The sequence below is a fragment of the Microtus pennsylvanicus genome, chromosome 7 (assembly GCF_037038515.1).
Source record: "Microtus pennsylvanicus isolate mMicPen1 chromosome 7, mMicPen1.hap1, whole genome shotgun sequence".
Classification (NCBI taxonomy): Eukaryota; Metazoa; Chordata; class Mammalia; order Rodentia; family Cricetidae; genus Microtus; species Microtus pennsylvanicus.
Genome location: NC_134585.1, coordinates 35,855,663 through 35,869,893, shown reverse-complemented (window position 1 = coordinate 35,869,893; position 14,231 = coordinate 35,855,663). Strand labels below are relative to the sequence as shown.

Here is a 14,231-nt window from a genome sequence, read left to right as displayed (position 1 = left end):
CACACCTAGGTGTCACAGGCTCTGCTCCCTGTGGCCAGAAACGCTGGTTGTTACTAGTACCAAAACCAAACAGCAACAGCAAAAAGTATTTCATTTTGTAAAGCCAACCAAATCATTCATTTACAAAATGAACTCAGAGTGATTGCACTCAGAGGGAAAAAAAAAACTGGTCACTGCTAACTATTAACACATTTCAAGCCCTTAAAGAGCCAGTGTGCACTGCATGCAAAAGAATTCGTTTGTGTCCAAATAAGGAACATGGCTTTAGTGGCATAAATCTGGTTGCTGTTTTTATTGCATCTATTTTTACATGTAATTTGGGGGGTATAGTTTGGCAAATAAGTATCAGAGGAAATTCCAGCCAGTTTTATTTTGTTTCTGTGTTTCTTGCCCTCTTGCCCAGACTAATCCACAGAGATGCCCAGAGACGAGCCCTGGGTTAGCCTTAAGGATGTGATGTCAGCGGTCACCTTGTTCTGCTGCTTCCATTCTTGAGACAGAGCGCTGAGGTGATTCATGGCCGTAGGAGGGTGACCTGCGCAGCTGCCCCGTAGGGGCCCCATAAGCCTTGAAGTTTACAGTATACACTACTGACATAGCCCCCACTTTTCTTCTGTCTGTGATTTCCCTTGAGGTGCCACATAGTTTTCTGTTCTGTGAATAGAACATAGTTTATTTAAAATGCATAATTAATGGACACTTTTTGGATTTTGCCATCAAAATGTTGAATTTAACTTTGTGTGGATCTGTGTAGAATAAGGTCCTGCGTCTGTATTGTTTCCCTGCCATGAGGCTTTTGATAAAGAAGTGTGTCTCGATTTTTAGTTGTATTCTGCTAGGTCTGAGAACCTTGTCTCCTGTTCTCCACTTTACCTCTTTACTCACCAAATTATTTATGTTGATTTCTTAAAGACACACCAAAGCTGACGTCATAGGCATGTTTTTCTGTGTTTGATGTTCACGGTGTTCTTCAAAACACAGGTCTATTGTGAGCTGAGAGAAGGAAAGTGAATTGGGCAGGACATTTCAGAGTGACGTAACCACTTGAAAAGTTGGAATGCTACGCCTGGGCAGGTGGCTTGGTGGGTAAAGGTGCTTGCTGTGAAAGCAAGGTGACCTGAGTTCAAATTGCCAGTACCCACACGAAAGTGAGGCATGGCAACATGTGCCAATGACCCCAGCATTAGGTGATGGAGACAGGTGGATCCTGGGAGAATCCTGGGCCAGCCTAGCAGAAATGGTGAGCTTCCAGCTTAACGAGAGTCCCTGTCTTAGAAAATAAGGTAGAATGGGATAGAGGAAGACGCCCATTATCCTCTCAGTTTTCACACATGTGTTCATTTGCACGTGCGCGCGGGCGCGCACACAGACACACAGACACACACACACACACTCTAGGATGCCAACAACAGAGGCTGCCGTGATACAGTACAAGCATGCAGGCTGCAGCGCCTGAGATTCAGGCAGCCTGTGGCAAGCACTAGTCCCCCTTCTCCCTGTGAGCTGTCCTTGAGCCTGTGACAATAGAGCACTTACTGGAGAGCCCGCTGGATGCTGACCCAAGCCTTGCTGTCTCTGAGCTCCTTTCTTCATCCTGCTTCCCTTCAGTATCCTTTTTCCCCAGAGGAGTGGGGCAGGCATGGGTATCCTTCCCTGGGCCCGTTTGTTTGCTTCTCAACTTCTTTGCTTATAGGTTCATAGTCTCATCTTACTGTGTGATATGAAGTAGTTGAAGTTGTTAGTGTTAATACAGTGAAAGTAAGTTGATTCTCACCTCCCTGTTTGAGGGAGGTCTTGGGTTTTTTACATGTGAGATCTGAGCAGTTCACACAACCTGCAGGTACTAGAAGGAGGCCCCTCTTGGTTAAAGCCAGCAATTTTCTCTGGACCTATTCAGGTTTAGGAGACAGTATGGAAATGAGTTACTGATTGTAATTGTTTAATTGCCTTTTAATTATCACAATTGCTAGATTTTAATCTTGACGTGCCAACAAAGCTTGCACTAAATTGTAGTGCTTCTAATCTTTGCTCTCTGCCTTGTTAATAGAGGGGTACTTTGTAGGGGGGAAAGATAGAATATTTGAAATAAACACCTAGTTTTGAGAACAAGAGAAAACTATCTTCATATTCTGTTGTTACCTAGGAGTTCTTGGCCTTGATTCTCTCAATATTATGCGTGCCCAAATATGTGCATAAAGGGATGCCTACACCCTTGTTACATAACTCCGTGTGGTTCTTCTGCAAGCCATGTTTATTTGCTGGGGGACAGGGGAGGAGACAGCTTACAGACCTTGGGGGGATGGGTGGGGAGGGAAGGAGGTGAGGTGCTCATTGCTCCAATAAGAACAATTAGAGTGTGTGAAGTCTGAACATGATTTGATCCGAACAGTCATCTTCAGGAATTTGTTATGGTAACTGCTGTGCTGTCTTGGGAGGAGTGAGGCATAGGGAATGCATGTGCTTACTGTGTGATCTGTTGAAAAGATGATGTTATGTAACATGTGCTGCGGGACGTGTCTTTGTGTGGGGAATATGTTCTCCAGCAGAGCTGTGTTAAGACTGGACTCTGGGTAATTGCAGCGGGGGTTTTCTTTGTCTTTGTATTAAAACTTCGTAGAGTGAATCTCTTCTTTGCAAACTGCTGAGTGTGTGTCATTTTTCTTCGCAAAGCCTGCTCCTGCGTGAGCCCAGCCATCTGCCTTGTCTGTGCTTGTCCCTAAGCTGTGATGCACACTGGAATGTTACACGTCAGGGGAGAGCAGGCTGGGATGACTATTAGTCTCTCTGCCCATTGTATTACTTCTTCCTCTGTTCCTCACCTCGTTACCCTTAACAGATGAGCTGGTGTCTGCTCTCAGGGAAAGTGGACACCAGCAGGTATAAAGATTTTATTCTCTCTTCCGGATATACCCCCACCTCCTTGCACCCATCTTCATCTCTTGTGCTCCTGTGAAGCACAGCCATAGTGTTCCACCTGTCTGGTGCCCCTGCTGCTGTGCTGTGACTCCTCTCTGCCTTTCCTCTCACCTCCTTTCTCCGGGGTTGTTTGACTTTTCCCTCAGTTGATCTTTCTCAATGGATTTTAAGGATGTTGGTAGTTTCTGCCAATAAAACAATCTATAGACGTGTTCTTCTACAACCCCATTATTTGTGTGTGTCAGCATGTTCACACAACAGCGTGTGGTGTGTGTGCGCGTGTGTGTGTTATAGGGGTGCTTTTTTCATTCTCAACTAGTCTTTTTGGAAGAGTTGTCTGTCTTCATTTTTTCTCTTGATACTTATTTCTTCACTGTGCTTACTCTGAATCTGATTCCATAATCTACTTCAACACTTGTACTGCCTTGGGTGACTTCCACGTGGTTAACAGGTCTGGTCTTGCTTGTCAATGTCTGGCCTCTTGAGCATTCATTTCTTCTCTCTTAGCTGCTGTATTGGTGTGTTTTCACTGTTGTGGGTCCAGCCCCCTCCCTTCCCTCTTTTCTCTCAGCCATATTACAGCTTTAGTTAATGCAATCAGCATTACAGAACAGGGTGCTGTGGGTATGATCTTTTGGTCCCCTCTTCCTCTCCCCATCTCTGCTATTCCTCTGCAAGCCACCATGGTCTCCAACCTGAATTCCAACCCGAATTCTATGATGATATCTGAACCATTTTAAATTTCCTCGTCTGATCTCAGACCTGATCGTTTATTCTCTTACTATAATCCTACTTAATGCAGTTTAATGGCTTTCTGTAGTTCCTAGGGGAAAAGTTTCTAATCTATAAGAGGTTCCTGTGAATCCACTTTTGGCCCCTTCCTCGTGCCAGCCTTGCCTTCTCTCCATGCTCCGCTGCTGCTGCTCCTACCCTTCCTGCGCTGCCTGCACTCAGGTTTCCTCCGGCCGGAGTTACAGATGAGTCTCTCCGTGTTCTCACTGCCGGGTGAGGACATCCTGATGTGCTTACTCTCCACACACCCCTGCCTGTTCTCAGCATCGCGTTACCTGGAATGTGGTCGGTTAGGTTAAATCCCCTGTAACTGAAGGAGTGGACTCGCTGCTGTGTTGGGAAGAGCTGTGTATCTGCATGCCCAAAGCATCCAGTTACCGCTTCTCCCGGTGCATTTTCATGGCACTGTGCTGTGACAATAGGTGCACCTTAGCCTGTGTACATTATTCTTCCTGCTTGGTTTACACCTGCTTTCTCCCAAATCCTCTTGAGACCTTGGGAAACCCACATGGGTCTTTGAGCCTTGGCCCAGCGGCAGATGGGAATCCCCTACCTGCCACAGCCACCACATTTCCCAGTGCTCCATGGGTGTAACTGGAATTCTAGATGGTTTTGTTCCAGCTTGTGTAACTCCTGGTTTTCCCTGTAGTAAGTAGAGTTGTGTATCATGTGTATCTTAAGGAAACAGAACAAATCAGGTTGAGATCACAGGACACCTGCATCGAAGCTCTGTGTTTTTTGTTGTAGTTATTGTTTTTCCTTAACATGGCCGTCTCTCTCAATTATATTAAATTTGTCTTTCAATAAGTAAAAGCCTAATGAATAAGAGATTCATAAGATGTCCCCTCTTAGCTATTTTTCAGTGAGGCATAGGTGGCATTAAGTACATTGTTGTGCAACCGTCACCACCTTCCACGTATAGACCACTTCATCTTGTGTGACCCCCTGTTTCTATCGCAGTGATGCTAAAACACCATGCAATGACCAAAGCGCCGGTGGAGAAAGGGTTGAGTTTAGCCTGCACGTCTAGGTTATATATAGTCCAGCATTTCAGGGAAGTCACAGTGGCAGGCCCGCAGGTAGCCAGCCACATCACATCTGTGCTCGGGAGCAGAGAGAATACGTGCAGACGTGCTTGGTGCTCAGCTTGGTCTCTTCTCTCCTTCACAGTCCAGGACTCAAACCCAGCGAATGGTACCATGTTCCTTTAAGCTGGGTCTTTCCACGGCAGGGAAGCAACAAAGACAGTCTGCTTCCTCCCGCCCCCATGCCCTCAGGCCAACCCAATCTAGACAGCCCTGCACAGACACTCTCTTCCCAGATGAGCAGTTATGTCAAGGTGACAAATAAAAGCAACCATTGTGACTCCACCCCTTATCAACCTGGCACAGAAAATACCACTTTAAGCTCTAACCTTTCACCTTCAGTCTCAAAAACCTCATGTTTGTTTCTTTGTTTGTTTTTATAAAATATAGTCTACCTTTAAAAGTCCCTGAAGTCTTTAAAAACCTCAACACTTTAAAAGTCCTGTCTCATAACTGTGAGCTCCTGTTATCAAAAACAAGGTAATTATTTCCAAAATATAAATACTCTTACTCCAAAAGTGAAGAAGAGGGACATAGGAGTAATCAGATCAAAAACAAAAGGAAAATCCGGCAGTGCAAATGGCAAACCTGCGCAGCTCCACTGTTGCCTTCTGGGGCTTTTAAGGTAATCGGCTGGGCTTCAGAGGGTAACTATGTCCTCTGCCCCTGCCCACCTGCAGCATATACAGCTGCCCGTTTAGGCTCAGGCAGGCTCCATTCCCAAACACCCGAGGTTCTCCTTGGCCAAACCCACAGCCCTGGCATCTGCAATGTCCAGAGTCTCCATTCCAGCAGAAGTTTCGCCTTCCCAGCTTCATGTCCGACTCTCGGGGCCTCTTCTCAGGGGCTCCCAACCTTTCCAGCCCCGCTGCTCTCCACAGCCATCCTCAGTCTTATGTCCTTTGTGCCTTTAAAATCAGTTCCAAGCAGGCTTTGCTTCTGATATCATCCAATACTGATGCCAACCTGAGTTATAGCCTTCTTAGCTCACAGCCATACCAGTTTGTGTACTGTCTCCTCCGAGGAGCAGGGAACGCCTTTAGGATTCCTTTAAAGAAATTAATATCCCACCAGGTGGAGCCTCCAATAGGGTTTGCCCAGGATATCCTTCCTGTTGTCCATGTGCAGCACAGGTTTCACCAGAGCCTCTGAGCTCTTGCAGCAGCTTTCTCATCCAGCAAAATGTCCCCACAGCCTGCAGTCTCCCTGACTTACCAATGAAGCAATTGTGTTAGCTTTAGTGTTGACACCATTCTTTTTTTTGGTTTTTCGAGACAGGGTTTCTCTGTGGTTTTGGAGTTAACGCCATTCTTAAACTGGTTTCTTCCCCATCATTTAAGCTTTTTAAAGGCAACATCCTCCCATCTCACCCATCTCCTTGGCACAGGCCACCCTGATCTGGACAGTCCCGCATTGAGACTCTACCCAGGCCTTTCTAGGTTGTGTCAAATTGACAGTTAAAAGTAACCATCATCATCATCATGACTGCATGCGACCCAGTAAAGGATCTTCCCCCAGCAGCTAGTAGCCACTTTGAGTTGATATTGGAAATTATTCCCTACTGTCTTTTCAGATGATTGTGTCATTTCAAACCACTCTGTTTTAACTATTGTTTTTCATTCTAATTTAACAAAAAATCTGTCTTGTACTACAGACCCAGTAATTTTACTATGTACTTCAGAGTTCGACCGATCTACACCTCTCCCCAATAGTCTATATCTTCGCTTCTGACTTAAACAATAAAAATAAACACTAGAAATGAGTTCAACACAGTCTCTGGTGTTGTACCAAGGGGAGAAAGCAAAAGGCAATGTTAGTATTTGTATGTGCTTTGTGTTTGCATTTATACTGTGGGGTTCTGTGCTAATAAAAAACTGTTTGAGGGGCTTCCTTATAATAGCTGTCTGCTGTTTTCATTTCTGAGTTAAAGGGAATAAAGAGATTTTATTTTAAAGAAATAAAATAAGATTCAAGTTTTAAGAATATTGTAGCTTCAAAGGAAAATTCAACTTATTAGAGATGCATAATGCTAACCTGGAGAAAGATCACACACACATACACACTTCACACTTCACACAGAGAGATGCACAATGCTAACCTGGAGAGAGATCACACTCACACACATACACACTTCACACTTCACACAGAGATGCACAATGCTGACATGGAGAGAGATCACACTCACACACATACACACTTCACACAGAGAGATGCACAATGCTAACCTGAAGAGAGATCACACACACTTCACACTTCACACAGAGAGATGCACAATGCTAACCTGGAGAGAGATCACACACACACACTACACACACACACACACACACACACACACACACACACACACACACACACACACCAGGGCTATATCAACAGGAATATGGGCGAGGGGTTACCTACAGTGTCAGGAATGACTCAAAGACAGCAGCATCACAGAAGGCCCAGCTCAGTGTGGCCCACAGCTTCTGAAAGTTTGCAGCTCACTGCAGGGCATTCAGACCGCTCAGCAGGTCAGCATGTAGGATAGTGCCTTTAGGCAGGTTGACTGATCTGCAATCCTTCCAGGCACTCAACTGCTTTGTCCCTTTAGTTACTCTTTACTGTTTATGAAACCTTGGGGAGGGAGGAGAGAAGATTTGCTCAGTTTCAGGGCTTCCTGAAACTTTTGTGTTATTTGCCTGCTTTAGAGCTTCCTGAGCTTCAGAAGAAATTGCTGTTCAGGTAGGAAGACCTGGGTATCCCTACTGGATATTTCTACCCAGCATCCTACCTAGTTTTCTTATGTGTTAATGTACTAATAAAGTGTCTAGAATCTGGGAAGTCAAATTGGGGTTATCATCTACCCCAGGTAAAATTCCTGTGGAATTTTAGTGTTCAGATAGCTTTGGCTGTTACTGTGGAGATATTTTGAAATTATGTATAGATCCATATACATTCCTATGTGTACATAAGTCTAGCATGTGAATATGTGTATGTATATATATATACATATATATGTCTATATATGGGTGATTGTAAACATTTTGTCTAAAGTGGGTGCTTTTTAAAAATTGGTACTATATAAACTTTTAAATATTAATTTTATTCAGACACTTAAGCTTATAGCAATAGCCATTTCTCCTCCTTTTGTTTCTGTTACTGTGATTAACACCGTGGCCAAAGGCAACTGGGGGAGGGAAGGATTTATTTTTATCTTATAGTTTACAGTACAGCGTTGAGAGAAATCAGGGAAAGAACTCAAGAAGAGGCCATGGAAGAACGGTGCTTACTGGTTTGCTCTCTATGGCCTGTTCAGCCAACTTCTTATACCACCTAGGAGCACCTGACAGGATGGCACCACCCATGGGAGACGTGGTCCTCTCAGATTAACCATTGATCAGAAAATGCTCCCCCAGTCTCACTTACGAGCCAACCTGATGGAGGCAGTTCTCAACTAACATTGTCTGTTTCCTGATGATTCTAACATGTCAAGAAAAAAAAACCTAACTAACCAATGCTCTCTTTTAAATCCATTTTTACTGTATATTTTTATAGTAAATTCGGGTTATCAAGCATATGTAGAATTAGTTTGCTCTTGTTTTTAAGACAGGATCTCACTGTAGCCCTGGCTGGCCTAGAACTCTCTACATAGACCAGACTGGCCTCATATAAGAGATCTGCCCATCTATGCCTCCTGAGTGCTGGGATTTAACTGTGCACCACCACATCTGGCAATTTTGCATTTTCTGATCTCACTTCAGCAGGAGTTCATGTCATTTTGACCTTATATTTTCAATTTAAAATTTATGTCATTTTCTCATGTCTTCACCTCAATTGTAATCATTTCTAAAAGAAAAGATGAGGTATGGTGTTTAAAAAAAGTATAATCCCTGGTGATTGGGTCATAAGATAAAAATAATTGAGAGCTTGTCCATAAAAACACTTTCCTATAAAAACATCTATCATGTGTTTTTGCCAGGATTGCTTTATATTACTAGGAAAATTGCCCATAAAATGGGACTGCTCAGTGCCTTAGAGTGGAATGTAGGAACAAAGCCTTTGTGTGCCTGCAGTGTGGTCTGGTGCCCTTTTGAACTTAAACCAGGTTGAAAATGAAATTCCTGCTAACATTCCACAAAAGTGGGAATAGATGTCTTCAGTGAGTGGAAAGTCCCCAAATTTCTTTGTGTGTATGGCATGCATGCATGGGTATGTGTGATGTGTGTGGTGTACAGGTGTGTGGCCTTGAGCCTCATGTAGAAACCAGAGTAGGGTCTAGAGTGTCTTCTATTGGAGTCTGCTTTACTGCCTTGAGACAGGGTCTCTCCTGAATTGAAGCTCACTGTTGGCCAGCCACTCTCTTGGGATTTATCTCTTTGCCACCCAATGCTGAGATTATATGGGATCCATCTCTCTGCCACCCAATCTGAGATTATATGGGATCCGTCTCTGCCATTCAATGCTGAGGTTATAGACACACAAAGCCACGCCCAGCTTTTTATTTGGGTGTTGGGGAATTGAACACAGCACTCAGGCGGGCAAAGCAAGTATGTTTTCCTGCTGAGGCATCTCTCTATCCCCAAACAGATGAAACTTTAAAGACTGTGTTACCGATGAGATTGCCAGGAGAGGAGGAGGTAGATAGGACAGCTCTGGGTGCATTGGAGGAAGGCCACTGAAAGGCTAGCAGGGCCAGCCAAGCAGGGTAGCAGTACAATTTTGAAGACTCCTAAGGTCTTTGTTTTTCCCAGTGGCTTTATCTCCTATACACTTTTAGTAAAGGCTGATCACTGTAGCCACTGCTCTGGTAAAGTGTTCAGTTCAAGAAAGAAGAGGGGGCTTGTTCAAACTATGCAGCTGTTTCTGTGCTGGAATGACATCATTCTAAAGGAAGTTTTGTGTTTTATTCTCTTGGTCAAAAAACTTCATTCTTCAATGACTTTATTCATTCTCCTTGGAATTACTCAGTGTTTACGCTCTTTGCTAATGGCAGGGTTCTCATAATGGCATGCTGTTTCTTGTTCAGAGATTGGCAGACTCAAAGTCTGGTTTTTATTTCTCCAGGAAATTTGAATTTTGTAGAAGCAAAACAATGTTTTTATTGGAAGAACGTTAGATCCTGGTCTAGACTTTTGTACATACCTCTTCAGTACTCTTGACATGAGTAGATGCCATAGGTCTGTGTTGGATTTTTTTAAGTATTATTTGTAGAGGGCTGCCCCCTACGTGTCCTGCTGTCAGTGGTAAAGTGTGCCCACACTCGTCAGTGGACATCACTGAGGAGTTTCTGATGAGGTTTCGGGATGTGAACAAATAGGGAGTGGAGCTACGTTTCAAGTTTATGAAAACCCCCTCCTAAATCCTAATAAAAGTGCACGTAGATTTTTTTCTTCGGGTGTGGAATGCTGCATTTTCTTTAGGTTAAAAAAGCAAACAGAAAAGAAGCACACATTTGGGCTTGCCTTTCTTCTCAAGATTGCTGATGTATTTAAGTTTCCTGTGCAAATGACTGCTAAGCAGTGTTCCAAGTAACTTACTACCCCCCAACATCACCTGGAGCACACAGAGGACCCACTGTTGGTGTGTTTCCCTGGAGATTATTGTGAGCAAACCTGAGAGCCTGTGGAATTATAGTAGGCTTCCTCTAAAAAGTGACAGGGAAGATCTAAGGAGATCCGAGGGTGCGAGTGCTGTGTGCGTACGTGGTGTGTGTGTGCGTCTGCCTGCCTTTCTGTCTGTGCATGTTTGTCTTTGTGTATTTGTGTGTGTGCATGTATGTTTATCTGCATGTGTGGTGTGTGTGTGTGTGTGTGTGTGTGTGTGTGTGTGTGTGTGTGTGTGTCTATATGTCTGGGAGAAAGAGAGACTATGAGGGAGGTTGTAAATGCACAGGTGAATGAAATGTGAGTCAAATTACTAACCAATCTGCTCACTAACATACCTGTAGATATTTCTTAATGAATGTATACTTTAGTAGGAGGATAAAGTTTAGAAATTTATTAGGACTTGGCCCTTGCTATCTTGGAATTAACCTTTGAGAGAGACTCTTACACACACACACACACACACACACACACACACACACACACACACACACACACACCCCACACACACAGAGAACCATAGATTACTAGGCACAGAAGTATGAGAAACCCTTGTTGCTTCTGAGTCCATCCTACGAGTACAAGAAGCTCAGGGACATATCATGACAGGTTGAGGTGGTGGTTAGCGAGTGTCCTACAGAGAAGACGGGGCCAGCTCGGCTAGAATGGAGAAAGGATTGGAAACAGCAACAGCAAATCGGACACTCTGAGCAGAGGGGGGCACGGTCATGGCTCTAAACCAAGCACAAAACTGGCATCTGGGGAGAATCTGAGAAGATGTTGGCTGGTGAAAGAGAGGTGCTTCAGTCAGTTGAGGAGGACAGATGTAGTCACGAGCTCCGGTCACTGGGCATTTGTAGATCTGGGAGTTACATATGCTCAGATTTTTATATTTCTCTTGTGTTCCTTTGGCCCATACAAGCCTCTGAGACAAGTAAGCAGTGCCAAGTGTTTAAAGGCGGCCTCGGATTTAATATGGGTGCAGTACTGGTGTTTGCGGGTGCTGTTATCTAAGAGGCTGATACTTGTACCTGTCAGGTGGAAGTGACCTGTAAGAAACTTAACACTGTGTGCTTTTTTCTAGGCCGGACCTGATAGACATGAATACTGTTGCTGTTCAAAGCAACCTTGCAAATTTAGAGCACGCTTTTTATGTAGCTGAAAAAATTGGTGTTATAAGACTTCTGGACCCCGAAGGTGAGGTGTTTTCTTGGGTCCTACCTCCACTGGCATGTGCTTCTCTCCAGAAGTCATCTGTCAGCATCGTGAAATAATTCATTTCTGTTGCTGCTTTAGATGTTGATGTCTCTTCACCTGATGAAAAGTCAGTAATAACCTATGTGTCCTCCCTCTATGATGCATTTCCCAAAGTCCCCGAAGGTGGTGAAGGCATTGGTGCAAACGTGAGTATTGGTTTTCCTGCACTTAAGCTGTTGGTTCATAATTCAGTTCAGTAATTGAATTGCTTGCTAATCAGTGCAGGACTTTAAAAATGGATTTTAAATGCTGTGTAAATATTTGGGCTCCCGCGCTATTTTTCTGGCCACACATACATCTCACAGCGTCGTTCTGCCATTGAAATTAAAGGGTAACTGAAAAAGTTGTTCTGTGTCACAGATAAAGGAAAGTGCTTGAGAGTCACAGCACATCTGTGCAAGAAAGTAGTGAGTTACTGGGATGTAAATATTTCTGTTTTAACCTGCTGTCCTTTTACAACTGCTGGTCTCCTGTCTGTGTAGATAGGCCATCTCTCTGTAGAAGGCAGCTTAAAGTTGATCCAGGAGACCCTGTGAAATAAGTTGACTAGATAGTTGTTTTCTGACTTGCCTAGGTGAAGGTGTTTGACCAGGTGAGCAGAACTAGGTTTCTGACACAGTTTGGCTACTATGACCTCACTAGAGTCACCGTTTCTCAAAGGCTTGTGAAATCTAACCCAGCTATGTGTTTTGACATGGCCATGCTGAACAAACACTATGTCTCCAAGTGAGCAGGATGCTGTGTTCATTTCAGGGTGATGCCCCTTTACCGCAAACTGCTCCCTTCGTTCTCACAGATATAGAGATAAATATGCATTGCCTGGAAGCCTTCTTGCGCTCCCTTTTCCGATTGCTTGTATCACGGCTCCATAGTCTTAGTTCTAGATATGTTTTGTTCTTTACCCCTCGCTTTTCACAAAAAGATCCTAACCATTTGGCTCTCCTGGCAGCTTGTTCCTGTTTCATGCTCCAAGCTGTTGCTGCAGAATGGTTCCTGTGCCTCCTTCCTTTACCTTATTGCTACCTCTTCTTTCTTCGTGTAGCACTGGGCTTGATAATGTATGCTTTTCTATCTGTGCATTAACTCTGCACAGGGAAATTAATTTTCGTCCACTGTCGTGTCTTTAGTACCAGTTTGCAGGATGACTGGTTGAATTCATTCACATGCCCAGTAGTCAGAACTGCATTTTAATTATCATATTAGCAATTCCATCTGCAGTTTTGCAGTCTTAACCAGTTACCTATAGGTAGAGCATTTCTGTGTCAGTGCCCTGCCTCCTTTGGGACTTGGATCTTTTATCCATCCCTGCTCCAAGCACATTATCACTCGTGGTTCACTGCTCAGAAGTCTCTGGTGACCGTTGCAAGGCACATGCGTATCCTTCCCTCCAGTTATTAGTAGATGCTGTTTCAGTCATTCGAACATTAGACACTGCCCCGCATGCCGCTTAACTATTCTTACAATGATTCCCTCTTCTCCCTAGTTAGACAGTAACTCCTGACTGCAGATGTTATGTCTTAAAAGTTTTGGTTTTATTGTAACAGTGAGCATAATCCTGCCACCTAATAAGCATTCCTACACAGCAGTTTTCAGCCTTCCGATTCCTTCCTTTTACAAGAGTTTTTTAATGGGTACTTGAAAATCCCATCATATCCAACCTGTCCCTCTCTGGTCCCTACATCTCCTGTAACTTCATTGGATGTCAGATATTAGGGAACTTAGGTGCTCAGTGGTCGGAGGAGATGGCTAACCCTGGTGTATACAAGCTGTTGCTCCCCTTATGTTGAGCCCTGGAAACCCTTCCAGATCATTTTTTGAAGCCTCAGAAGCCTCCTCGATGTAGTGCCCCAAACAGCCACTATTTTTGGACACTCATTGGGCCAGGGTTAGTGGCCAAGTGTTGATAGCATTTTGTTTGTATGGAAAGAATTGTAGCTGAGTGGAAACTAAGAAAGCGTTTACCTGATGACTCTCTCTGTCAAGCTTCAAGACATCTGCACTCACTGGAATATGTCTGGCAGATGAGTACAGTTACCCATAGACTGCAACTGTCCCTGCTGTTTTGTTGCCTAGGATGTTGAAGTCAAGTGGATCGAATACCAGAATATGGTGAACTACCTCATCCAGTGGATTAGACACCACGTGGTCACAATGTCTGAGAGAACATTTCCTAACAATCCTGTTGAACTAAAGGTTGGTATATTGTAGAAGATCACTAGGATTGATTCGATCAAAAGCTGTAAAATAATGCTGGGTTAATCCCATAATCTTAGCATTCAAGAGAAATTGCCTTTGGCAAGCCATTGATTTTAGTAGGCAAAGTTATAGCAGCAGCATCTTTAAGAAGTTCCGTCCCCCAAGCTTTAAGTTGTTGCGAATTAAATTTATAATTTGAGAGCTTCTGAAGCTAAAACTGCCAGATCTTACATGATGAGTGGGAAGTGCAAGGACGCCAACAGATGCTGGGACAGAAAGATCCCTGGGAGCTCCCACACAGAGCAGTGATCAGGAGCATGCCTCTGCTTGAATCAGGTTAGAAGCTGCCCCGAGGGCCTCTTCTGTAGAGTACAAGGCACATCCTGCATGTTAGGAATTTCAG

At 44.0% G+C, this 14,231-nt stretch overlaps 1 protein-coding gene across 20 annotated transcripts in view; it reads left to right on the top strand.

Annotated features, from left to right (window-relative positions):
• The window catches only part of Dst (dystonin), a 397,254-nt gene that overhangs the window by 228,526 nt on the left and 154,497 nt on the right, over positions 1 to 14,231 (top strand). For all 20 annotated transcript variants that reach the window (XM_075980528.1, XM_075980523.1, XM_075980520.1 and 17 more), the window contains 3 exons: positions 11,460 to 11,572; positions 11,672 to 11,778; positions 13,706 to 13,825. In XM_075980528.1, the coding sequence (XP_075836643.1) occupies positions 11,460 to 11,572; positions 11,672 to 11,778; positions 13,706 to 13,825 (340 nt within the window). The remainder of the gene's footprint in view (positions 1 to 11,459; positions 11,573 to 11,671; positions 11,779 to 13,705; positions 13,826 to 14,231) is intronic.